At 45.8% G+C, this 27,126-nt stretch overlaps 1 protein-coding gene across 1 annotated transcript; it reads left to right on the forward strand.

Moving 5' to 3' along the window:
- Positions 1-970: 970 nt before the first annotated feature.
- Positions 971-26,592, forward strand: MFSD4B (major facilitator superfamily domain containing 4B). The gene is made up of 4 exons (XM_063917143.1): positions 971-1,517; positions 9,607-9,775; positions 11,633-11,749; positions 23,850-26,592. The coding sequence occupies exons 1-4, from the start codon at positions 1,245-1,247 to the stop codon at positions 25,022-25,024; spliced, it is 1,734 nt and encodes a 577-aa protein (XP_063773213.1). The 5' UTR covers positions 971-1,244; the 3' UTR covers positions 25,025-26,592.
- Positions 26,593-27,126: the final 534 nt, after the last annotated feature.

The raw sequence follows: 27,126 nt of genomic DNA on the forward strand, positions 1-27,126 counted from the left end.
TACTGTGTGGTGTAATGCGAATTGCCACTATTATGTGGCCACGCACCTTCCCCACGAAGCAACGCCCCTAAATTTTTGCTGCGCGCCTTCGGCGCGTACTGTCCATGCTTTGCCATGTAGGTAGATGAGCACCAAGCATTACAGTATGTACGTCATTTTGCCCTCCTAACTTAAAAATGTGCCCTCCCTGCCCTAAAAAGTGAACACTATCGTGTAACTGGCACTGCTAGGGGGGCATATTGTGTGTAGCTGGCACTGCTGGGGGGCATATCATGTCTATCTGACACTATACTGGAGACATTGTGTGTAAGGAACACTACTGTGGCTGTTATGTGTGAGGCTGCTAATTGTGTGCGTAGAGGGTGTGTGAAAATATATTTATTTATAGTCTAATATGAAGTTATGAGGCCACGCCTACTTTCCAAGAGGCCACGCCCACTTTTCCTGGAGCGCGCATTGAGGGGGGGCGCTTTTACATGTTTTCGCTCAGGGTGCTAGTAGGCCTGGAGCCGGCCCTGTCCTTACACATATTCCGAACACTACTGCACAACCAACCCACTCACATGCACACAGCAATCACACTGCCTCTAACACTGTGACCTCTGCCTCTGCTTGGATACAGCTGTGTCCTCATAAATCTTGCCTCAATGCTAACATCTGGCACCTTTTTCTAATGAAAATGCATCTTATTTGCATTGCAATGTGGCTAGGATGCACAAGCAGCTTCTGCTGATTAAAATGATATGCGGCATGCCTATATACTGTGTGAGACTGTGGCTGTATCTGCATACGAAATGCTACACACAGAATATAGGCATGCCACATATCATTTTAATCAGCAGAAGCTGCTGATGCCCTAGGCATATCAAATGCCCTAGGCAATTGCCTAGTTTGCCTATGGCCGGCTCTGCTCTGAACTTCAGCTAGCCCAGTATTACCCCAATTGCAGCGGCGGCGGTGCTGCTGCTACAGAGGCAGCGATTATACTGATCACATACTACGTAGAGCTGTACGCTCATGCAGCTTATGCTGCTGCTGCTGCTGCCGCCGCCTGAGGATGAGCCGGAGAGCGGGGACCAGTCACACGCGGGGATGCGGGCAGAGGGGACGGCGCTCACCGCTCCTCCCACACCGGTGCACCCGGCTCTCGTAGCCTGCTTGAGGCTGCTGCATCCGGGTTGTTCCCGGGAAGAGGAGGCCGCAGACTGTGACAGCGATGAGGCCGCGGCCCTGAGTGACAGCAGATGGCCGGGGACATGGCAGGCGGCGGCAGGAAGAAACGGGTGCGATTTGCACGGGCTGAGGACGAGCAGGCCGGGGAGGAGGAAGAGGACGAGGAGGACATGCTGTGCGAGAAGCGGCCACCCAGCCTGGAGGAGGATGGGAGCCTCAGGGGGGAAGCGGCGGACGAAGTGCGGCTGGTGCCCAGCGGCCAGAGAGGGAAAGGCGGCGGGAGCTCGTGTGTGGGGCTGCGGTGCCTGGTGACCAGCGTCTTGTGCGCTGCCTTCCTGGGGCTGGTAAGCGGGATCCCGTGTCCTGTGCTGTCGCTGTGTATCCTCCCCCTCATTCTACTCCTTGTCCAGTGCCGTGGTACCGCCCTGCACACCTGTCGCTCTATACCTAGGCTTGCGGACACATTTGCTTTATATCACATTATTATTATACAGTAGACACATCCTTTTTTTTACATACAGTAGGCTGTTACAGTGAGTACATGTAAGCTAGGTACGAACTTGAAAATTGAGGATTGATCCAGATTTGCGATTCTTTTAGATCGCGCAATCGCATGTTGATTGACAGGTTGTGGGCGTAAACATGGTGTTTATGGGGAGTGGTCAGAAAAACGCAGGCATGTCATGATCGTTTTCGAGGTGTGTTACTGATGTCAGCTGCAAACGCTGCTATCTGGGAACATGGCGCAGCAGCAACTAATGCCGCGGCTGGCCTGCATAGGTCAACCAACCAGTATGTCTGATGGTACTCAATATTTCTCTGACGTCCTAAGTGGATGCTGGGGACTCCGTCAGGACCATGGGGATTAGCGGCTCCGCAGGAGACAGGGCACAAAACTAAAGCTTTAGGATCAGGTGGTGTGTACTGGCTCCTCCCCCTATGACCCTCCTCCAAGCCTCAGTTAGGTTTTTGTGCCCGTCCGAGCAGGGTGCAATCTAGGTGGCTCTCTTAAGGAGCTGCTTAGAAAAAGTTTTTAGGTTTCTTATTTTCAGTGAGTCCTGCTGGCAACAGGCTCACTGCATCGAGGGACTTAGGGGAGAGAAGTTCAACTCACCTGCGTGCAGGATGGATTGGCTTCTTAGGCTACTGGACACCATTAGCTCCAGAGGGAGTCGGAACACAGGTCTCACCCTGGGGTTCGTCCCGGAGCCGCGCCGCCGACCCCCCTTGCAGATGCTGAAGATTGAAGGTCCAGAAACCGGCGGCAGAAGGCTTTTCAGTCTTCATGAAAGTAGCGCACAGCACTGCAGCTGTGCGCCATTGTTGTCACACACTTCACACCAACGGTCACGGAGGGTGCAGGGCGTTGCTGGGGGCGCCCTGGGCAGCAATGTATAATACCTTATTCTGGCTAAAAATACATCACATATAGCCCCTGGAGGCTATATGGATGTATTTAACCCCTGCCAGGTCTCAGAAAAACGGGAGAAGAAGCCCGCCGAAAAGGGGGCGGGGCCTATTCTCCTCAGCACACAGCGCCATTTTCCCTCACAGAAAGGCTGGTGGGAAGACTCCCAGGCTCTCCCCTGCACTGCACTACAGAAACAGGGTTAAAACAGAGAGGGGGGGCACTTATTTGGCGATATGTATATATATATATTAAAATGCTATAAGGGAAAAACACTTATATAAAGGTTGTCCCTGTATAATATAGCGTTTTTGGTGTGTGCTGGCAAACTCTCCCTCTGTCTCCCCAAAGGGCTAGTGGGGTCCTGTCCTCTATCAGAGCATTCCCTGTGTGTGTGCTGTGTGTCGGTACTTGTGTGTCGACATGTATGAGGACGATGTTGCTGAGGAGGCGGAGCAATTGCCTGTAATGGTGATGTCACTCTCTAGGGAGTCGACACCGGAATGGATGGCTTATTTAAGGAATTACGTGATAATGTCAACACGCTGCAAGGTCGATTGACGACATGAGACGGCCGGCAAACCAATTAGTACCTGTCCAGGCGTCTCAAACACCGTCAGGGGCGTTAAAACGTCCTTTAACCTCAGTCGGTCGACACAGACACGGACACTGACTCCAGTGTCGACGGTGAAGAAACAAACGTATTTTCCTTTAGGGCCACACGTTACTTGTTAAGGGCAATGAAGGAGATGTTACATATTTCTGATACTACAAGTACCACAAAAAAGGGTATTATGTGGAGTGTGAAAAAACTACATGTGGTTTTTCCTGAATCAGATAAATTAAATGAAGTGTGTGATGATGCGTGGGTTTCCCCCGATAGAAAATTATTGGCGGTATACCCTTTCCCGCCAGAAGTTATGGCGCGTTGGGAAACACACCTTAGCGTGGATAAGGCGCTCACACGCTTATAAAAACAAGTGGCGTTACCGTCTCCAGATACGGACGCCCTCAAGGAGCCAACTGATAGGAGGTTGGAAAATATCCTAAAAAGTATATACACACATACTGGTGTTATACTGCGACCAGCGATCGCCTCAGCCTGGATGGGCAGCGCTGGGGTGGCTTGGTCGGATTCCCTGACTGGAAATATTGATACCCTTGACAGGGACAGTATTTTATTGACTATAGAGCATTTAAAAGATGCATTTCTATATATGCGAAACTCTGGCATCAAGAGTAAGTGCGATGTCCATATCTGCCAGACGATGTTTATGGACACGACAGTGGTCAGGTGATGCAGATTCCAAACGGCACATGGAAGTATTGCCGTATAAAGGGGAGGAGTTATTTGGGGTCGGTCCATCGGACCTGGTGGCCACGGCAACAGCTAGAAAATCCACCTTTTTTACCCCAAGTCACATCTCAGCAGAAAAAGACATAGTCTTTTCAGCCTCAGTCCTTTCGTCCCCATAATATCTGCCCAGGGATAGAGGTAAGGGAAGAAGACTGCAGCAGGCAGCCCATTCCCAGGAACAGAAGCCTTCCACCGCTTCTGCCAAGTCCTCAGCATGACGCTGGGGCCGTACAAACAGGTGCGGTGGGGGGTCGTCTCAAGAGTTTCAGCACGCAGTGGGCTCACTCGCAAGTGGACCCCTGGATCCTACAAGTAGTATCCCAGGGGTACAGATTGGAAATTCGAGACGTCTCCCCCTCGCAGGTTCCTGAAGTTTGCTTTACCAACGTCTACCTCCGACAGGGAGGCAGTATTGGAAACAATTCACAAGCTGTATTCCCAGCAGGTGATAATCAAAGTACCCCTCCTACAACAAGTAAAGGGGTATTATTCCACACTATATTGTGGTACTGAAGCCAGACGGCTCGGTGAGACCTATTCTAAATGGAGTCACTCAGAGCAGTGATAGCGAACCAGGAAGAAGGGGACTATATGGTGTCCCTGGACATCAAGGATGCTTACCTCCATGTCCAAATTTGCCCTTCTCACAAAGGGTACCTCAGGTTCGTGGTACAAAACTGTCACTATCAGTTTCAGACGCTGCCGTTTGGATTGTCCACGGCACCCCGGGTCTTTACCAAGGTAATGGCCGAAATGATGATTCTTCTTCAAAGAAAAGGCGTCTTAATTATCCCTTACTTGGACGATCTCCTGATAAGGGCAAGGTCCAGAGAACAGTTGGAGATCTGAGTAGCACTATCTCAAGTAGTTCTACGACAGCACGGGTGGATTCTAAATATTCCAAAATCGCAGCTGTCTCCGACGACACGTCTGCTGTCCCTAGGGATGATTCTGGACACAGTCCAGAAAAAGGTGTTTCTCCCGGAGGAGAAAGCCAGGGAGTTATCCGAGCTAGTCAGGAACCTCCAAAAACCAGGAAAAGTGTCAGTGCATCATTGCACAAGGGTCCTGGGAAAAATGGTGGCTTCTTACGAAGCGATTCCATTCGGCAGATTTCACGCAAGAACCTTTCAGTGGGATCTGCTGGACAAATGGTCCGGATCGCATCTTCAGATGCATCAGCGGATAACCATGTCTCCAAGGACAAGGGTGTCTCTTCTGTGGTGGCTGCAGAGTGCTCATCTACTAAAGTGCCACAGTTATGCATTCAGGACTGGGTCCTGGTGACCACGGATTCCAGCTTGAAAGGCTGGGGAGCAGTCACACAGGGAAAAAATTTCCAGGGAGTGTGATCAAGTCTGGGGACTTCTCTCCGCATAAATATACTGGAGCTAAGAGCAATTTACAATGCTCTAAGCTTAGCAAGACCTCTGCTTCAAGGTCAGCCGGTATTGATCCAGTGGGACAACATCACGGCAGTCGCCCACGTAAACAGACAGGGCGGCACAAGAAGCAGGAGGACAATGGCAGAAACTGCAAGGATTCTTCGCTGGGCGGAAAATCATGTGATAGCACTGTCAGCAGTTTTTCATTCCGGGAGTGGACAACTGGGAAGCAGACTTCCTCAGCACGACCTCCACCCGGGAGAGTGGGGACTTCATCGAGAAGTTGTTTCCACATGATTGTGCACCGTTGGGAAGACCAAAGGTGGACATGATGGCGTCCCGCCTGAACAAAAAACTGGACAGGTATTGCGCCAGGTCAAGAGACCCTCAGGAAATAGCTGTGGACGTTCTGGTAACACCATGGGTGTACCAGTCGGTGTATGTGTTCCCTCCTCTGCTTCTCATACCAAAGGTACTGAGAATTATAAGACGTAGAGGAGTAAGAACTATACTCGTGGCTCCGGATGGGCCAAGAAGGACTTGGTACCCGGAACTTCATGAGATGCTCACGGAGGACTCAGGGCCTCTGCCGATAAGAAGGGACTTGCTTCAGCAAGTACCATGTCTGTTCCAAGACTTACCGCGGGTGCGTTTGACGGCATGGCGGTTGAACGCCGGATCCTAAGGGAAAAAAGGCATTCCGGAAGAGGTCATTCCTACCCTGGTCAAAGCCAGGAAGGAGGTGACCGCACAACATTATCACCACATGTGGCGAAAATATGTCGCGTGGGTGAGGCCAGGAAGGCCCCACGAAGAAATTTCAACTCGGTCGATTCCTGCATTTCCTGCAAACAGGAGTGTCTATGGGCCTCAAATTGGGGTCCATTAAGGTTCAAATTTCGGCCCTGTCGATTTTCTTCCAGAAAGAATTGGCTTCAGTTCCTGAAGTCCAGAAATTTGACAAGGGAGTACTGCATATACAACCCCCTTTTGTGCCTCCAGTGGCACTGTGGGATCTCAACGTAGTCCTGGGATTCCTAAAATCACGTTGGTTTAAACCGCTCAAATCTGTGGATTTGAAATATCTCACATGGAAAGTGACCATGATGTTGGCCCTGGCCTCGGCCAGGCGAGTGTCAGAATTGGCGGCTTTGTCTCACAAAAGCCCATATCTGATTGTCCATTCGGACAGGGCAGAGCTGCGGACTCGTCCCCAGTTTCTCCCTAAGGTGGTGTCAGCGTTTCATCTGAACCAGCTTATTGTGGTACCTGCGGCTACTAGAGACTTGGAGGACTCCAAGTTGCTAGATGTTGTCAGGGCCCTGAAAATATAGATTTCCAGGACGGCTGGAGTCAGGAAAACTGACTTGCTGTTATCCTGTATGCACCCAAAAAACTGGGTGCTCTTGCTTCTAAGCAGACGATTGCTAGTTGAATGTGTAGTACAATTCAGCTTGCACATTCTGTGGCAGGACTGCCACAGCCAAAATATATAAATGCCCATTCCACAAGGAAGGTGGGCTCATCTTGGGCGACTGCCCGAGGGGTCTCGGATTTACAACTTTGCCGAGCTGCTACTTGGTCAGGGGCACACCCTGGCTGAGGAGGACCTGGAGTTCTCTCACTCGGTGCTGCAGAGTCATCCGCACTCTCCCGCCCGTTTGGGAGCTTTGGTATAATCCCCATGGTCCTGACGGAGTCCCCAGCATCCACTTAGGACGTCAGAGAAAATAAGATTTTACTTACCGATAAATCTATTTCTCGTAGTCCGTAGTGGATGCTGGGCGCCCATCCCAAGTGCGGATTGTCTGCAATACTTGTACATAGTTATTGTTACAAAAAAATCGGGTTGTTATTGTTGTGAGCCGTCTGTTCAGAGGCTCCTACGTTTGTCATACTGTTAACTGGGTTTAGATCACAAGTTATACGGTGTGATTGGTGTGGCTGGTATGAGTCTTACCCGGGATTCAATATCCTTCCTTATTGTGTACGCTCGTCCGGGCACAGTATCCTAACTGAGGCTTGGAGGAGGGTCATAGGGGGAGGAGCCAGTACACACCACCTGATCCTAAAGCTTTAGTTTTGTGCCCTGTCTCCTGCGGAGCCGCTAATCCCCATGGTCCTGACGGAGTCCCCAGCATCCACTACGGACTACGAGAAATAGATTTATCGGTAAGTAAAATCTTATTTTGCGATGCATTCGCTTTTTCTGTGCTGGACAGCTTTTATCATGCTGGCCGGCTCTTGCTTTGGGATTCTCAGCTGTTGCAGTTCTGCTACAGTCGCAGAACTGAAGCTGAATGAGGTTCTTATGGCCCATACACACGGTGAGATTTGGGCTGTGCCCGATTCTCACTATGCGACAGGGGCTAGGTCGGCACATAGTCAGTATAGCAAGCACATTCATTATGTGCCTGCGATACTGACTATGTGCGATTTTGGCTAAGTGTCAATGAGAGCCTGCAATCTTGGATATTGCAGTTTCTGATTGGTCCTCCCGCTGAAACCCCAGTTCTGCAGCAGTTTTATTGGTGAATGAAAATATGTGGAATTGCAGCTTTAGTGTAGAGTAGGATTGTGAAGGCAGGAGATATAAATACAGGTTGAGTGTCGCAAATCCAAAATGCCTGGGCCCAGAAGTATTTTGAATCAGATTTTTCTGTATTTTGGATTAACTGCATACCATAATGAGATATACCATAATGAGATGTCATGGTGATGGGACCTAAGTCTAAGCACAGAAGGCATTTGTTTCATATACACCTTGGCCCTCATTCCGAGTTGATCGCTCGCAAGGCGATTTTAGCAGAGTTACACACGCTAAGCCGCCGCCTACTGGGAGTGAATCTTAGCTTCTTAAAATTGCGACCGATGTATTCGCAATAATGCGATTACTAACTACTTAGCAGTTTCAGAGTAGCTCCAGACTTACTCTGCCTGTGCGATCATTTCAGTGCTTGTCGTTCCTGGTTGACGTCACAAACACACCCAGCGTTCGCCCAGGCACTCCCACCGTTTCTCCGGCCACTCCTGCGTTTTTCCCGGAAACGGTAGCGTTTTCAGCCACACGCCCCTGAAACGCCGTGTTTCCGCCCAGTAACACCCATTTCCTGTCAATCACATTACGATCGCCGGAGCGAAGAAAAAGCCGTGAGTAAAAATACTATCTTCATTGTTAAATTACTTGGCGCAGTCGCAGTGCGAATATTGCGCATGCGTACTAAGCGGAATTTTACTGCGATGCGATGAAATATACCGAGCGAACGACTCGGAATGAGGGCCCTTATACACACAGCCTGAAGGTAATTTTAGCCAATATTTTTTATAACTTTGTGCATTAAACAAAGGTCATTTAATACAGTATTTTAAATAACTTTGTGTTAAAGTTTGTGTACATTGAGCCATCAGAAAACAAAGGTTTCACTATCTCCGTCTCACTCAAAAAAAAATCTGTATTTCGGAATATTCTGTATTTAAGAATATTTGGATAAGGGATACTCAACCTGTACTCACATAGGTCTTTATAGTATGCTACAGTTTGCACAAATTCATGCCCGCAGAATGACCACCTTAAATATGTAGCCTGACTTGCACGTCAACAGCTATAGCTTGAACTGGTTTCTGAGGAAACATTTGTACCACAAAAGTGGAGTCCTGTAGTTTAGGTAACCAGCACCAGGCTTGGCTGCTCCAACTATAACAGGGTGAGCCGCAGTGAGGGACCCCTGGTCATAATGTGACTCTAACCAGCATGGATTGGAATTCCCTAGGGAAATCAGGCCTGTGCAACATATGCCCTTCCTCACGCCATTCTTGGAGTCTCTCTTTTCTGTTATAGTAAGTTTGCACGTAACTTGTATATGTAACAGTAAAAATCAATAAAAAATCAATACATTCCACTCTAAAGTGTATGGGGTTGGGTACAAAATACTGGCAGTCGGGATCCCCACAGTCGGAAGACTGACAGCAGGATCACAATGGGTAGAATCCCAACAAATCTCAATACTTTTACACTACCCCTATCTCTAACCTCCCCCTCCCACAGCCTAACCCTCTCCCTAGTGCCTAACCCCAGCCCCTCTACTAACCTCCAGGATGTGTTTGGATTCTGACCGTTGGGATCCCGACTGTCTGTATTTTTAACCGCATTCCAGTGTATACAATGACGAGGCATAGGATAAAAGTTATATTTGTAGATTACACTATTTGGGTCTATGTTTCTCATCTTTCCTTTATTTAATTGTACAAAGGGCATTTTAAAAATATATGTATTTGCCTCTTAGGGAATGGCCATTTCTGTATTAGGACCGACTTTCCATGATCTAGCTGTTAATGTAAACAGCACTGTTGGAAACATCTCCTATATTTTTGTGGGACGTTCCTTAGGATACCTCAGTGGCTCTATCTTGGCAGGTGTTCTTTTTGACCGAATGAATCAGATCCTTCTCTTGGGTATGTAACCAATATTTTATTGCTTTTATGGTGTCTTATTGTTTCCTTAGTATTCATGTGTTTCATCACACCTTACTAATGTAAAACCTTCATTTGGGACAAGTTACTTGGATAAATGACCACTTTTTGGTTTAGTTGCTGTAGGCATGTGTGCAGTGTGATAGACGGTTGAAATCTTTCATGCCTTCTGATAAGCCAAACTAGATGTGAGGATCTGGAGATTGTTCTTTTTGGCAGTAATAGGATGAGTAAATGTATGTGTGTGGTAAAATTGGAAAGTGAACAGACAAAATAAATGTGCAATAACAATATGAATACATCATACAATGCAACAAGCCACATATGCAAGATGTATGATCAACCTGAGCATGCAAACAGACATTAATGAATCGACTAGAGTATGGGAAATAATATAACTGGCTTCTGCCACTCAAATACAGAATGTCTGAGTCCTGCTGGCAGAAGTGATAGTAATATGTGTGAGAATAAAATATTACCATCAATGCTACTGCAGGGGAGTACAGTATATACCCTTTGTAAAAAGGAGATTTTACACCTTGCTCCCAGAATGCACTTTGGTTGCTTTTAGTAGCATCCTAGAAGTGGCTAGCTTGTTAGCAATGTCTGCAGTTTCAGTATGACTTCTAGATGGAGCTTATACAGAAATCCATAATCCAGTAGATATGATAGATCATATAAGTGTAGTTCCCCAAATACATGTGACTACATTGCATCCAATCATGCTTATCTGCTCTCTTGGATGTCAGGGAGACTGTCTAAATACAGTGTGCACCCTTGGACTCCTGATATAGTAACGCACTGTCCCATGGAAGTGAGCATGAAAGAAATACGATGGTAAATCCTGCTACACAATGCCGCTAAGCATACCATATTGGCGGAGGAGTGGGGCAGTGATGATGATGCACATGTTTCTACGCTCTCCACACCCACACTGCTGCACCTGCCTTTCCGGATCTTAGCAGGAGGATTAGTGTTGTAGCATGTAGAAGGAAAAAATTATCTTGAAAACTATTAATAATCCATTTTGAAGAGGATAGTTATTTGGCATGGTGGGAAATATTGCTGGCCTCTGTGGTCCCATGTATAATTATCACTGTCAGACTATTCAACCGCACCTGAAGTGTCAATAGTCAAAAAATAGATTTCGGGGGGGGGGGGGGGGGGGGGGGGGGGTGTTGCTAGGCAATATGATCTCATGTTGTCTGCGCTATAGTCTTTCCTGTTCCTGTGTTATGCTCCTAATCAGTTGTTTGGATATGTTAGGAACATCTGCTGTGATCGTTACTGTGTGTCTACTGCACAGGTCTGCAAACTCGGTCCTCATTGCCCCACACAGTGCATGTTTTGCAGGTCTCCACAGATTCACAAGTGAAATAATTAACTCCACCTGCGGCCCTTTTACAATGTGTCTGTGAGTAATTAATACACCTGTGCACCTGCTGGGTTACCTGCAAAACATGCACTGTGTGGGGTAATGAGGACCGAGTTTGCAGACCTGTGGTCTACTAGATGCAGCAGTGCAGCCAGTTTTTGTTCCCCAATTTATTCTGTCGTTAGAGGATATGAATTTATGGACCAGTATTCTAATGCTTTTAAAAAGACAAAGAATTTGGCTTCATTTTTAATCTCTTGCCTCATAATTTGTGCTGTCCATTCTCCAAATGAATTTGGTTGAATCTACTGATATTGTAGTGTAGATAGTATGAGCGGCTAACATTCAAGCTGGTTTTCAAAACTGTATAAATGTCCTGTATACAATATATAAACTGTATGAAGAGGTGTGACTGCAGTTGGCAGAAAATACTATGGTTTATTCTCTTTATTTTGTTTAAACAGCAATATCAATGTTTATGACCTGTGGAGGCCTGCTGGCTTTACCATGGTGTAAGAAGGCCGTACTTGTAACTGGAATTATGTGTCTTGTGGGCACATCAATGGGATTCCTAGACACAGGTAAGCATTCTGCTTCGTTTAAGTTCTGTTAAAGATCATTTTATAACCAGAATGCAATAGATTTACTAATTTAACAGTTGATTTAAAGTCAGGTTGAATACAACCAGCCCATTGATCGTAAAAAGTTTGCTTTTTAAATTCTATTCCTTGATCTTCGTCTATGGTTTAGTTTTTAGTTTTCAAGACCAAAGCAGTTCTTAGTAGACCCCAGTAGCCGGCAGTAATTTTGAGAGTTAAGTAACAATATTTCTCTATCGTCCAAGTGGATGCTGGGCTTCCTGAAAGGACCATGGGGAATAGCGGCTCCGCAGGAGACAGGGCACAAAAGTAAAGCTTTTCCGATCAGGTGGTGTGCACTGGCTCCTCCCCCTATGACCCTCCTCCAGACTCCAGTTAGATTTTTGTGCCCGGCCGAGAAGGGTGCAATTCTAGGTGGCTCTCCTAAAGAGCTGCTTAGAGAAAGTTTAGCTTAGGTTTTTTATTTTACAGTGAGTCCTGCTGGCAACAGGATCACTGCAACGAGGGACTGAGGGGAGAAGAAGTGAACTCACCTGCGTGCAGGATGGATTGGCTTCTTGGCTACTGGACATCAGCTCCAGAGGGACGATCACAGGTACAGCCTGGATGGTCACCGGAGCCGCGCCGCCGGCCCCCTTGCAGATGCTGAAGTTAGAAGAGGTCCAGAATCGGCGGCTGAAGACTCTGACAGTCTTCTAAAGGTAGCGCACAGCACTGCAGCTGTGCGCCATTTTCCTCTCAGCACACTTCACACGCTGTCACTGAGGGTGCAGGGCGCTGGGGGGGGGCGCCCTGGGAGGCAAATGTAAACCTATATACTGGCTAAAAATACCTCACATATAGCCCCCAGAGGCTATATGGAGATATTTAACCCCTGCCAAACTTCACTAAAGAGCGGGAGACGAGCCCGCCGGAAAAGGGGCGGGGCCTATCTCCTCAGCACACAGCGCCATTTTTTCTCTCACAGAAAGGCTGGAGAGAAGGCTCCCAGGCTCTCCCCTGCACTGCACTACAGAAACAGGGTTTAAACAGAGAGGGGGGCACTAATTGGCGATATAAATATATATATAAAGATGCTATTAGGGAGAAACACTTATATAAGGTTGTCCCTATGTAATTATAGCGTTTTTTGGTGTGTGCTGGCAAACTCTCCCTCTGTCTCTCCAAAGGGCTAGTGGGGTCCTGTCCTCTGTCAGAGCATTCCAGGTGTGTGTGCTGTGTGTCGGTACGTGTGTGTCGACATGTATGAGGACGATGTTGGAGGAGGCGGAGAAATTGCCTGTAATGGTGATGTCACTCTCTAGGGAGTCGACACCGGAATGGATGGCTTATTTAGGGAATTACGTGAAAATGTCAACACGCTGCAAAGTCGGTTGACGACATGAGACGGCCGACAAACAATTAGTACCGGTCCAGGCGTCTCAGAAACACCGTCAGGGGTTTTTAAAAAAACGCCCATTTACCTCAGTCGGTCGACACAGACACAGACACGGACACTGAATCCAGTGTCGACGGTGAATAAACAAACGTATTCCTCATTAGGGCCACACGTTAAGGGCAATGAAGGAGGTGTTACATATTTCTGATACTACAAGTACCACAAAAAAGGGTATTATGTGGGAGTGAAAAAACTACCTGTAGTTTTTCCTGAATCAGATAAAATAAAATGAAGTGTGTGATGATGCGTGGGTTTACCCCGATAGCAAATATTGGCGTTATACCCTTTCCCGCCAGAAGTTAGGGCGCGTTGGGAAACACCCCTTAGGGTGGATAAGGCGCTCACACGCTTATCAAGTGGCGTTACCGTCTCCAGATACGGCCGCCCTCAAGGAGCCAGCTGATAGGCAGCTGGAAAAATATCCTAGAAAGTATATACACACATATGGTGGTTATACTGCGACCAGCGATCGCCATCAGCCTGGAGATGCAGTGCTGGGTTGGCTTGGTCGAATTCCCTGACTAAAAATATTTTATTGATATAGAGCATTTAATAGGATGCATTCTATATATATGTATGCGAGATGCACAGAGGGATATTTGCACTCTGGCATCAAGATAAGTGCGTTGTCCATATCTCCCAGAAGATGTCATGGACACGACAGTGGTCAGGTGATACAGATCCCATACGGCACATGGAAGTATTGCCGTATAAAGGGAAGGAGTTATTTGGGGTCGGTCCATCGGACCTGGGGGCCACGGCTACAGCTGGGAAATCCAACCTTTTTACCCCAAGTTACATCTCAGCAGAAAAAGACACTGTCTTTTCAGCCTCAATCCTTCCGTTTCCCATGTGGGCAAGCGGGCAAAAGGCCAGTCATATCTGCCCAGACATAGAGGAAAGGGAAGTAGACTGCAGCAGGCAGCCCCTTCCCAGGAAAAGAAGCCCTCCACCGCGTCTGCCAAGTCCTCAGCGTGACGCTGGGGCCGTGCAAGCGGACTCAGGTGAGGTGGGGGGGTAGTCTCAAGAGTCTCAGCGCGCAGTGGGATCACTCGCAAGTTGACCCCTAGATCGTACAAGTATTATCCCAGGGGTACAGATTGGAGAGTCGAGACATTTTTTCCTCGCAGGTTCCTGAAGCCTGCTTTACCAACGGCTCCCTCCGACAGGGAGGCAGTATTGGAAAAAAAAAAAAAAAAATTCACAAGCTGTATTTCCAGCAGGTGATAATCAAAGTACCCCTCCTACAACAAGGAAAAGGGTATTAGTCTTCCACACTATATTGTGGTACTGAAGCCAGACGGCTTGGTGAGACATAGTCTAAATCTGAAATCTTTGAACACTTACATAAAAAGGTTCAAATCAAGATGGAGTCACTCAGAGCAGTGATAGAGAACCGGAAAAAAGGGGACTATATGGTGTCCCTGGACATCAAGGATTACCTCCATGTCCAAATTTGCCCTTCTCAACAAGGGTACCTCTGGTTCGTGATACAGAACTGTCAATATCAGTTTCAGACGCTGCCGTTGAATTATCCACGGCACCCCGGGCCTTTACCAAGGTAATGGCCGAAAAGATGATTCTTAAAAGAAGAAAGGCATCTTAATTATCCCTTACTTGGACGATATCCTGAAAGGGGCAAGTTTCCAGAGAACAGTTGGAGGTCGGAAAAGAACTATCTAAAATAGTTCTACGACAGCACGAGTGGATTCTAAATATTCCAAAAATCGCAGCTGTTTTCCGATGATACGTCTGCTGTTCCTAGGAATGATTCTGGGCATAGTCCAGAAAGAGGTATTTCTCCTGGAGGGGAAAGCCAGGGAGTTATCCGACCTAGTCAGAAACCTCCTAAAACCAGGCCAAGTATCAGTGCATCAATGCACAGGAGTCCTGGGAAAAATGGTGGCTTCTTACGAAGCGATTCCATTCGGCAGATCTCACGCAAAAACTTTTCAGGGGGATTTGCGGGACGAATGGTCCGGATCGCATCTTCAGATGCATCAGCGGATAACCCTGTCTCCAAGGACAAGGGTGTCTCTTCTGTGGGGGCTGCAGAGTGCTCATCTTCTAGAGGGCAGCACATTCAGCATTCAGGACTGTGTTCTGGTGACCACGGATGCCAGTCTGAGAGGCTGGGGAACAGTCACACAGGGAAGAAATTTCCAAGGAAGTGTGGTCAAGTCTGGAGATTTCTCTCCACATGAATATACTGGAGCTAAGGGCAATTTACGATGCTCTGAGCCTAGGAAGACCTCTGCTTCAAAGTCAACCGGTGCTGATCCAGTAGGACATCATCATGGCAGTCGCCCACGTAAACAGACGGGGCGGCACAAGAAGCAGGAGGGCAATGACAGCAAGGATTCTTCGCTGGGCGAAAAATCATGTGATAACACTGTCAGCAGTGTTCATTCCGGGAGTGGACAACTAGGAAGATTTCCTCAGCATGAATGAATTCCACCCGGAAAAGTGGGAACTTCATCTGGAAGTTTCCACATGTTTGTAAACCGTTGGGAAAGACCAAAGGTGGTTATGATGGCGTCCCACATGAAGCGCCAGGTCTAGAGACCCTCAGGCAATAGCTGGGACGCTCTGGTAACACCGTGGGTGTACCAGTCGGTGTATGTGTTCCCTCCTCTGCCTTTCATACCCAGGGTATGGAGAATGATAGGAAGGAGAGGAGTAAGAACTATACTCGTGGCTCCGGTTTGGCCAAGAAGAACTACCCTGGTCAGAGCCAGGAAGGAGGTGACCGCACAACATTATCACTGCTTAGGTGAAAATGTGTTCCATGGTGTGAGGCCAGGAAGGCTCCACGGAAGAATTTCAACTAGGTTAATTCCTACATTTCCTGCAAACAGGAGTGTATATGGGTCTCAAATTGGGGTCCATTAAGGTTCAAATTTCGACCGGTCGATTTTCTTCCAGAAAGAAATTGGCTTCAGTTCCTGAAGTCCAGAAGTTGTTAAGGGAGTACTGCATATACAACCCCCTTTTGATGTCTCCAGTGGCACTGGGCGATCTCAACGTAGTTTGGGATTCCTAAAATCACATTGGTTTAAACAACTCAAATCTGTGGATTTGATATATCTCACATGGAAAGCGACCATGCTGTTGGTCCTGGCCTCGGCCAGGCGAGTGTCAGAATTGGCGGCTTTATCTCACAAAGCCATATCTGATTGTCCATTCGGACAGAGCAAAGCTGTGGACTCGTCCCCAGTTTCTCCCTAAGGTGGTGTCAGCGTTTCACCTGAACCAGCTTATTGTGGTACCTGCGGCTACTAGGGACTTGGAGGACTCCAAGTTGCTGGATGTTGTCAGGGCCCTGAAAATATAGTTTCCAGGTCGGCTGGAGTCAGGAAATCTGACTTGCTGTTTATCCTGTATGCACCCAACAAGCTGGGTGCTCCTGCTTCTAAGCAGACTATTGCTCGTTGGATTTGTAGTACAATTCAGCTTGCACATTCTGTGGCAGGCTTGCCACAGCAAAAAATATGTAAATGCCCATTCCACAAGGAAGGTGGGCTCATCTTGGGCGGCTGCCCGAGGGGTCTCGGCATTACAACTCTGCCGAGCAGCCACGTGGTCGGGGGAGCACACGTTTGTAAAATTCTACAAATTTGATACCCTGGCAAAAAGAGGACCTGGAGTTCTCTCATTCGGTGCTGCAGAGTCATCCGCACTCTCCCGCCCGTTTGGGAGCTTTGGTATAATCCCCATGGTCCTTTCAGGAACCCCAGCATCCACTAGGACGATAGAGAAAATAAGAATTTACTTACCGATAATTCTATTTCTCGGAGTCCGTAGTGGATGCTGGGCGCCCATCCCAAGTGCGGATTATTCTGCAATACTTGTACATAGTTATTGTTACAAAAATCGGGTTATTGTTGTAGGAAGCCGTCTTTCAGAGGCTCCTTTTGTTATCATACTGTTAACTGGGTTTAGATCACAAGTTGTACGGTGTGATTGGTGTGGCTGGTATGAGTCTTACCCGGGATTCAAAATTCCTCCCTTATTGTGTACGCTCGTCCGGGCACAGTACCTAACTGGAGTCTGGAGGAGGGTCATAGGGGGAGGAGCCAGTGCACACCACCTGATCGGAAAAGCTTTACTTTTGTGCCCTGTCTCCTGCGGAGCCGCTATTCCCCATGGTCCTTTCAGGAAGCCCAGCATCCACTACGGACTCCGAGAAATAGAATTATCGGTAAGTAAATTCTTATTTTTGTTGACATGAGAATGTTGACATGATTTTAATATCAGCGTTATTTATAGAATCAGACTGAAAGCACAATAGTGTAACCGGAGACATTCTAATGCTGGCCATACATCAGGGAGATATCGTTCCAACCAGCCAACTAGTTGGCTGGTTGGAACGATAATCTGGCAGTGTGTGGGAGCAAACGATTATCAGCCGTTTGCTCCCACACGCTAAAAAACGTTCAGAAACGGTTGGTCCAACTAGTTGGGAAAATCAAACTTGTTTGATTTTCCCAACCAATCGTTCAGGTGTAGGGGGAACTTTCCCCCCAACTGAATGATAAGTAGGTGGACACTGGCCAGCAGTGTCCGCCTGCTACTGTCATCACTGCCGGCTGGGCTGTCTTTTTCATCCCAGGATCCCCGGCAGCGGTACTATGGAGCAGGTCCAGGGGTCTCACTGGGACCCCAGCTTTGGCGCCCCACCCGAGATCACTGCACCCCGCAGTCGCTGCACCTCTCCTCCTCCCCCCCCCTCCCCCACGTGCGCGACCGCAGCACCCCACCCGCAATAAGAATGGAGGGACAGACAGCGGGCGAGGGGAGCTGTCACTGAGGAGGCAGAGGTGAATGTCACATAAAGGCAGTGACCGGCTCCGAACCTGCACCCGAGATCACTGCACCCCCCCACCCCCCCGCGGTCACTGACACCCCCCACTCCCGCATAATCGCGGCACCCGCGATGAGAATGGAGGGATATCGGGTGAGGGGCACCCACAATAAGAATGGAGGGACAGAGACAGCGGGCGAGGGGAGCTGTCACTGAGGAGGCGGAGGTGAATGTCACATAGAGGCAGTGACCGGCTCCGAACCCGCACCCGAGATCACTGCACCCCCCACGATTGCGGCACTCCCACACGATCGCGGCACCCGCGATGAGAATGGAGGGATAGCGGGTGAGGGGAGCTGCCACTGAGGAGGCGGATGTCACATAAGGGCAATGACCGTCTCCATACCCGCACCCGAGATCACTGCACCGCCCACAATTGCGCCCCCCCCCTCGCGCAATCGCGACACTCCCGCACCACACCTGCGATGAGAATGGAGGGATAGAGACAGCGGGCGAGGGGAGCTGTCACTGAGGAGGCGGAGGTGGATGTCACATGAAGACAGTGACCAGCTCCGTACCCCCATGCCCCTGTGTGCTGTGACACAGGGGTGGCCACCAGGAGCTGGATCCAGCTAATTAACGCACCAACAAGTTCAATTCCTTTATACTTATATTGATCATGTTGGTGCGTTAATTAGGGTGGGGGTGGGGGGTAACAGAGAGAGAGAGAATTAATTACACTTGAAACATTGAATGTTAGCTTTAAGTTCCCTGGTTCCCAAATCACACCCTACATGTGATAGGCACGTAACATTGCAACCATGAATGATGTGCAGTTATCTGTCATTTTAGATGGAGATGCATCATCCTTGTGTATAAAAATAAAAAGTCATGATGGATTCAAAATGTCCTTGTAAGTGGTAACTGTTCATCTTTCAGTGTATATATAGCATTAGTAATCAGAAGAAATGAAATGAACAGCATATAGAAGCAATAAGTTCTACATATGATGACAGCAGGACTGTTTATTTAAAAGTGAAACAGTGTTTCTAGTCAATAGATACTTTATTGTGAAGACGTGCTGATATTGCTAATTATAGACCAACAGGATTATTTATGTGAAAGTGAAACATTGTTTCTGGACAAGAGATACTCTGTTGTGAAGATTTGCTGCTATTGCCAACAATAGATCAATATGTAAAACCGACAAAAGTTTTTAAAAGCTTTTTAGTTTATTTTTATCTTTTTGTTTTTTAAATTGTGTTAATTGCAGAGTGGTGTATATTACCCAAAGGATTCCGGGATCTTATTGAGAGGAGCAGCGGTTCCTTATTGTTTGTATTGGACTCTAGTGAGATATAAGGACTGGAGTGATTTTATCAAGTCCAAGGGGTATATGCAATTGCGGGCGAATCGCGGCAAATTATCGCCGTTTTTTTAATTCGACACAATTCGACAGGTGAATTCCGGCAGGTGGCTGCCGGAATTCACCATATTCAATGAAAAACGGATTCGACATTCCCGCGGGCGAAAAACGGCCGATTTGCCGGATTTTGCCGCGAATTGAAAAAACGGGAAAAACCTGGAAAAAAATGGCGTGGAGTCCTCCCTCCAAAGCATAACCAGCCTCGGGCTCTTCGAGCTGGTCCTGGTTCTAAAAATGCGGGGGGGGGAAATTGACAGGGGATCCCCCGTATTTTTAAAACCAGCACCGGGCTCTGCGCCTGGTGCTGGTGCAAAAAATACGGGGGGAAAAAAGAGTAGGGGTCCCCCGTATTTTTTACACCAGCATCGGGCTCCACTAGCTGGACAGATAATGCCACAGCCGGGGGTCACTTTTATACAGTGCCCTGCGGCCGTGGCATTAAATATCCAACTAGTCACCCCTGGCCGGGGTACCCTGGGGGAGTGGGGACCCCTTCAATCAAGGGGTCCCCCCCAGCCACCCAAGGGCCAGGGGTGAAGCCCGAGGCTGTCCCCCCCCATCCAAGGGCTGCGGATGGGAGGCTGATAGCCTTGAGAAAAATGTCAGAATATTGTTTTTTCCAGTAGTACTACAAGTCCCAGCAAGCCTCCCCCGCAAGCTGGTACTTGGAGAACCACAAGTACCAGCATGCGGGAGAAAAACGGGCCCGCTGGTACCTGTAGTACTACTGGGGAAAAAATACCCAAATAAAAACAGGACACACACACCGTGACAAGTACAACTTTATTACATACTGCCGACACACACATACTTACCTATGTTGACACGCCGACTGCCACAGTCTCCGACGATCCGAGGGTACCTGTGAAAAAATTATACTCACCTTCCAGCGTCCAGAGATAAATCCACGTCCGGAGTATAATCCAGGTACTTGGCAAAATAAAAAAACGCAAAAACCCGTGCCAGCGGACTGAAAGGGGTCCCATATTGACACATGAGACCCCTTTTCCATTTTTTTCCTTGATTTTACCGTTCCAGCTATTTAAAAAAAAAAATATATATATATTTTTAAAAATATATAAATAATACTTGTGCCTCCAAAAAAGACAAACCAAGTACCTAATCCCTTCTAATATAAATAGATATGCTATTACCAAAAAAAAAAACACCAAAAAAAACATGTTTTAAATTTTTTTATTGGTTTCACCCTCCAAAGTGTGGCGGATTGAAAATGACGAATTTACTGTCTAAAAGCACTGTTGTCGAATTTCCAAACTTGAATTGAATACACTTTGGTCGAATTGCAGCACTTGTATCATTGCAGAAAAGTCGAATTTGACAAGAGTCGAATTTCAAAAAGTCGAATTTTGAAAGTCCGTTTTTTTGACGGAAAGCACTGAATTGCATTGACGATTTTTTTTTTTTTGGCGAAAAATTCCCGAAATTCAACAATTTCGGGAATTCGACCACAATTGCATATACCCCCAAATGTGGTATTAAATAACGGTGTGAAACATCTAGAAACAGCACAGTGTTTGAACTGTTTGTATCTTGCTGTATATATATATATATATATATATATATATATATATATATATATATATATATATATACCAATGGATTGGCACTCACCCTTCGTAGTTATATGAACCCCGGTGCCTTCTGGGATATGTAGTACACAAGACGTCTCCTAGCATGCAGCGGCACTCAGGGAATTTTCCATGAAACTTTTTTAAGCAAAGGTGTTTATTCCATAGTGATACAAACGGTCCAACGTTTCGGGGTGCAACCACCCCTTTGTCAAGGTGAACACAACAAAAGTCGTGTTCACCTTGACAAAGGGTTGGTTGCACCCCGAAACGTTGGACCGTTTGTATCACTATGGAATAAACACCTTTGCTTAAAAGTTTCATGGAAAATTCCCTGAGTGCCGCTGCATGCTAGGAGACGTCTTGTGTATATGTATATATATATATATATATATATATATATATATATATATATATATATAGCAACATCTAGCTCCTCCCTGCCTGCATCCACCCCAAGAATACCAAAAATCACCTGTCCGCATCCCCCACCGCAGCATAGACTCCCATGCCTGCATCCCCCAGAACAGTCTCCCTGCCCGCACCCACCTCAGAGTGGCAGCACAGATTCCCCTGCCCCCGCCTCCAGCAGCAGCTCTGGCAGCAGCACTATAGTGTCCCCTTCCTGCATTCTACCCCTTGCGATCACCCAACACCCCTAATCCTTACAGTTACTTGCCCTCTTGCCAAATCCTCCACTTTTATTAAAAAAAAATAGCACAATTTTATTAAAATAAACATGCAAAAGTTTTTTGTTTCCTTTAAAAAAAACACATTATTTATTTAAAACATGCAGAAGTAGGCAGGCACTGTCCGCCTACTTCGGTGACATCACAAGTTGGAGAGAAGTTGGCAGGTTGGTTGGTCTGATGAAAAGTTGGTTAAGTGTGTGGAGCACTGATGAAAAGTTAGTTAGATGTGTGGAGCACTGTTTTAGTTGCACAGACAAGTTGGATGGTTGGAAGTTTGGAGTGTTGGAGAAAAGTTAGTCTGATGTATGGCTAGCATAACTGTATACCGGAACGTTAGCTGACCTCCCTATTATTTTCGCTGTTCAAGGGATAGTGTGCATTTAGAGATATGGGGTGGCATGTAATGAAGTCAGAGTTCGGCCGCCGAACTCAGATTTTTTTTTAAAGGGGCAATCATTTACAAGGCATGGTTTAGCCTTGTAAATGATTGCCCATTTAAAAAAAAAAATTCTGAGTTCGGTCCGGCATCCCGCATGGCCGCCGAACTCGGACCTCAATACATTTCTCTCCAATTTGCTTATTTATTACTATTACAAATCAAGTGAGCGGACAATCAGTGCCACCTACAGTGATAACAGGGTTCCATAAATGATGAGGAAAATTAGTTATGATAGATATTGCACAGTTTACCTGTTGTTAATGATAGATGGTTTCATGGTACAAATGTGTCCTTATACATCATAACTGCAGATGCACTAGGACTTGAGACTGCTACCATCAGGCGTCTTTTATTTTTTTATTTCCAAAACTTTGCTGGCATAGTTTCTAATTGAATTGCCCCCTTACACTTTCATATATAAAACTGATTGACTTTATATAATACTGCATAAAAATCTAAGTAGAGGCAACACACGTTTGGGATTGACAATTGCAATATTTGGTTCCTACACTTTTCTATTACTTGAAATGGAAACATGAGTCAACTTAATGGGCTCAATTCAATTCAGCGCAAATTGAATAGCACCGGGAAGGAACTCCCAGAGATATTCGATTCATCGCACTGTTATGTTGGAGAATGCCGGTTCTCGCACCTTAAACATGGTGTTTAGTCGCAAGTACCGCCATTCTCCAACTTAGGTGCCTGGCGCAATGCTGTTTCTGCCGCGGTATGGACAGAAACCAGCATCACACCAGTAGGTTTTTCTACTCTGGGAGGGAAGAAGAAATCCTTTAGTCGGGCACTATTCAATTCACGCTGAATTGTATCGAACCCAATGATTTTTAATTATATGCGAGAGAGAGGCTTTTTTTCCTACTATTTTGTGCCTTTCTGATTCAGTATCAATGAATTTACAACTAAATCACTAGAAAATAGTGACCACTGCCGTATTCTTTGGGGGTTTTCGGTGACGTTGGGCACAAGGTGTCGGCGTTGCGAACCTGTCTCCCACACCATGGCAGACCTTTCCTTGCAACCCATAAAGGGGTACATGAAAATCTGCGATATTGGGCTACCATATTAAGGGGTGAATTCAAATGTTTGAAAAGTCAGTTGGTTGTCTTTTCCCCCCCTATATAATAGACAGGGAAAAACAGACACCCAACCGACTTTTCAAACATTTGAATACCCCCCTAAGTGTTGATGTATGCTGCTTCATATCAATGCTGAGTACATATCAACATGATCAAATATTCTTGAGGCATTGGTTTATGGGGAAGTGGTGCACTGAATTTTTTTGTTTATTGGTTCATCCCGAAAACGATTGCCTCAGCTATTTGTTTTCCATATAGATGCCATATTATTGGGTAGCTATGTTTATTTACCCTGTACTTGTCCTATATTTTCTTCAACTGTAAGTTACTGTTTTACTGTTTTGATTATTTATGTACTCTGTAATTGGGTGCTGTGGATCTCTTGTGGCACCATATAAATAAAGGAGGATAATAATAATTATAATATATTTGCAGAATAGCTGTGTGTGTGTGTGTGTGTGTGTGTGTGTGTAAAAGGGTTGACATAGGCTGAATACAAAATGATTAATGTCATTGTGGCTCTCATTAATTTTACATGTTTATTAGTGACCTTTAGGTGATATCATGTTTAGTAATTGTATGTTTTGTCCTATATATCAGGAGGAAACGTAGTTATTCTGAACACCTGGGGAGACGAGGCTGGACCACATGTACAAGCTCTGCACTTTAGTTTTGCTTTGGGCGCTGTTCTAGCTCCAATCTTGGCAAAAATAATCCCAGAAATTCTGCCTCAAACATCTGATGAATCGCTAGATCTCTCTCTTGGAATAAAAAAGTCTATGCTGTCCTATATTGTTATTGCAACGTATATTTTGCTAGTCTCGTTATTTTTATTTATCTTGTATTGTAAAAGTCCAGCACCTCAATCGGATACCAAGAATTCAGACGATAAAGTACAGACTGCCAAATATCACAATGCACTTATATTTCTGCTTTTCCTGTTCTTCTTCTTCTATGTTGGGGCAGAAGTTGCTTATGGCTCATACATCTTTACCTATGCCACCACTGTTGTAGGGATGGATGAAAATGAGGCAGCTGGGCTGAACTCTATATTTTGGGGATTATTTGCTGCACTTCGAGGTATGGCCATCTGTTTTGCAACATGTTTGTATCCTGGCACCATGCTGCTTCTTAGCGTGATTGGCTGCACTGTGTCATCTTTATATTTACTACTTTTTTCTAAAAACCGCATTGTGCTTTGGGTAGGAAGTGCACTCTATGGAGCTTCAATGGCTACTACGTTTCCCAGTGGATTTTCCTGGGCACAGCAATACACAACCTTAGGAGGGAAGTCTGTTTCCTTATTTGTGATTGGGGCAGCGCTTGGAGAAATGGCTATTCCTGCATCTGTGGGTTACCTTCAGGGGATGTTTCATCCACTCCCAGTACTTATGTACTCTATCCTGGCATCATCTGCATTCACTGCAGTCTTGTTCCCAGTTATGTACAAATTGGCCACCTGTCCGAGAGACAAGACACGGTGGGATGGAGTTGAAAGTGAAGACCGAAGAGCTTTACTTTCAGGTTCTGGAATAGAAGAGGAGGAGGAAGAGGACGATGCTCGGAATTGGAATGAAGTCGATTTTGAAGCTATTGAAATGAATGATCACAGTAAGCAGTGTAACAGCTTGATACTGGAGGACACATTAGAGATGACTTCCACTTCAGGCATCAACAGTCAACCACTCTCAAAAAATGGGACAGCGGGTGATCAGATGGCGGCCCAATCGCCTTCAAAAAAACTTCTCAATTTGGACAGAGAAAAAAATGATTAGAAATGTCATGCCATGTTTCTTTGATTAAGTGTGCAGGCTTGTCTGGTAGTAAAGAGTGTTGCTAAAATTGCCTAAAATGATAGGTATAAGAGGTGTTATTTCTTATGATATAAACTCTGATGCTTCTAAGTAGTCTTAGGAAGCCTGGAAACCTATTTGAAACCTGGTCAACTTTATAACTACATAAACACAAGTGTACTAAAGGAAGGTGTCTGCATATTCTGGTATGGTGGAGGTTCACTGTGACTTGTAATTATCAGCCCATACAAGCAACAATTCCCTGATTCTGATTTGCTGACCAGTGGACTCTGATCAGAGATATCTTGGGGGATCAACAAAATACAAGTTAAAAATCCTGGAGTTGCTGATTCCGATGACAATTAGGCTGGGATCTGCAAATTTGAGGTTGTCTAACATGTTGGATTTTGCTGACACCCCTCTTGACCCAGGCATCGCCAGAACAGGGTATTGCGCCAATTAGTTCATGAAATGTTTGAAACCTTTCAAACATTGTTGGCAATGTGGCATGGTAGTGATAGAGGCAGATGTCAGTCAACTTCTTAGGGAGCAAATACAAGCAAGAATTAAAGTAAAGCAATAGGTCTCAATTGCTTTTCCTCACCAATTTTCAGATGGTTTTGTGGTCCTTGTAGGACCATTTGGAAACATTAACTTGTAGCGAAGGCAAGGCTACAATCCAGGCTTCTTGGGTTAATAATGGGCCATATTTGTGGATACTATTTAATACAGCAGGTTTCTGCCAGTGTCCTTTCACTGAAAATGTTGTACACAACATAAATAGCAAGCTGGAATTAATGATATGTGGCAGCAATGGCCAAAGGTAGGCCTAATGGTGACATTTTATGGACTGTGAATAATTAAGTTGGGTAGAACAGTCACTTATATCTGGTTTATCCTGAAAATGTCTACTGTAAATATAAACAAATTCTGGAATAACGTTTTATATATGGAAAATATTGAAGGCTGTACATTTAAAAAATCAAATAATTATTTTTAAGCATAAATATTAAGGACTACTGGTCAGTTTGAGGTGATTTGTCATTTTTGTATAGTTTCAATAAATATAAACCCCAATAAGTTTTTCCATGTTTCCACCTCGCTCCAATTGTTTCTTCATCTGTTTTTAATAAAAAAAAGAAAAGTTTACAAGGTTGGGTGCTTTGGATTTTCTGATTCAAAGTTCAACATGTATAATTTATTCTAGGTCAGGTTTCGGAAAATTAAGGTTTTGGCCTTACAGGGACAGAATGTGTTTGATAATTGCAGTTAAACTGGATGGTCCACAGGGCGTTGCCACTTTGTAACTAACTATAGCTTCTCATTGGCAGTTTGATTTCTTGATCTCCCAGATTACTCCTAAATTCCATGTCTACCTGTAGACTGAGTTGTGATTCTGTAGTGTTGGGACAGTCAAGAAGCCCCTAAACTAGTTGAGGCAGCTCTGGACGGGATGTGACTGATGTGTGACCTGTACTTTCAGGAGAGCTTTGTGTTTTACTTTTGTTTTCTTGTGTTACAAAATATAAATTAAAGATCATAAACTGAAATACTGTCATTATTTTGTATGTGTGCATCTATAAACTTGTATGTATCGTTCGCGTTCTTCATACATACACATATATATATATATATATATATGTGTGTGTGTATGTATGTGTGTGTGTGTATGTATGTATATATATATATATATATATATATATACACATTGATATATAGATAGATATGTATGTGCAATACGGGTACCTCAGGTGCGCTAGTAAGTTAGTGATAATAACGGAATAAACCCTCAATATAAATACCCTTTGGTAAAATAGTCGCTAATTTTTAAAATATGGTAATGGCAGCTAGTCGGTAATCTAAAAGAGTAATTCTTGTTAAACAGAGGTGTATAATTTCACGTGAAGCACAATACAGTGAATTTTCATACACAACAGTAACCTATAAACCTGCCCAATTGTGAGGGGTATGATGTTGATTGTCACCTCAACCTTACAGGTCTGAGCTCTTATGTGAATATCCCCCACGTGCGATGCAGGCTGTTACAAAGATGACACAACATATTTCGGCCACATGTGGGACTT

The sequence above is a fragment of the Pseudophryne corroboree genome, chromosome 4 (genome assembly GCF_028390025.1).
Source record: "Pseudophryne corroboree isolate aPseCor3 chromosome 4, aPseCor3.hap2, whole genome shotgun sequence".
In the NCBI taxonomy this organism is placed as follows: Eukaryota; Metazoa; Chordata; class Amphibia; order Anura; family Myobatrachidae; genus Pseudophryne; species Pseudophryne corroboree.

Coding starts and splice junctions, on each gene's coding strand:
- MFSD4B (XM_063917143.1), top strand. CDS start 1,245: ATGGCCGGGGACATGGCAGGCGGCGGCAGGAAGAAACGGGTGCGATTT. Junction 1,518..9,606: donor GCGCTGCCTTCCTGGGGCTG/GTAAGCGGGATC, acceptor TTTGCCTCTTAG/GGAATGGCCATTTCTGTATT. Junction 9,776..11,632: donor GAATCAGATCCTTCTCTTGG/GTATGTAACCAA, acceptor TTGTTTAAACAG/CAATATCAATGTTTATGACC.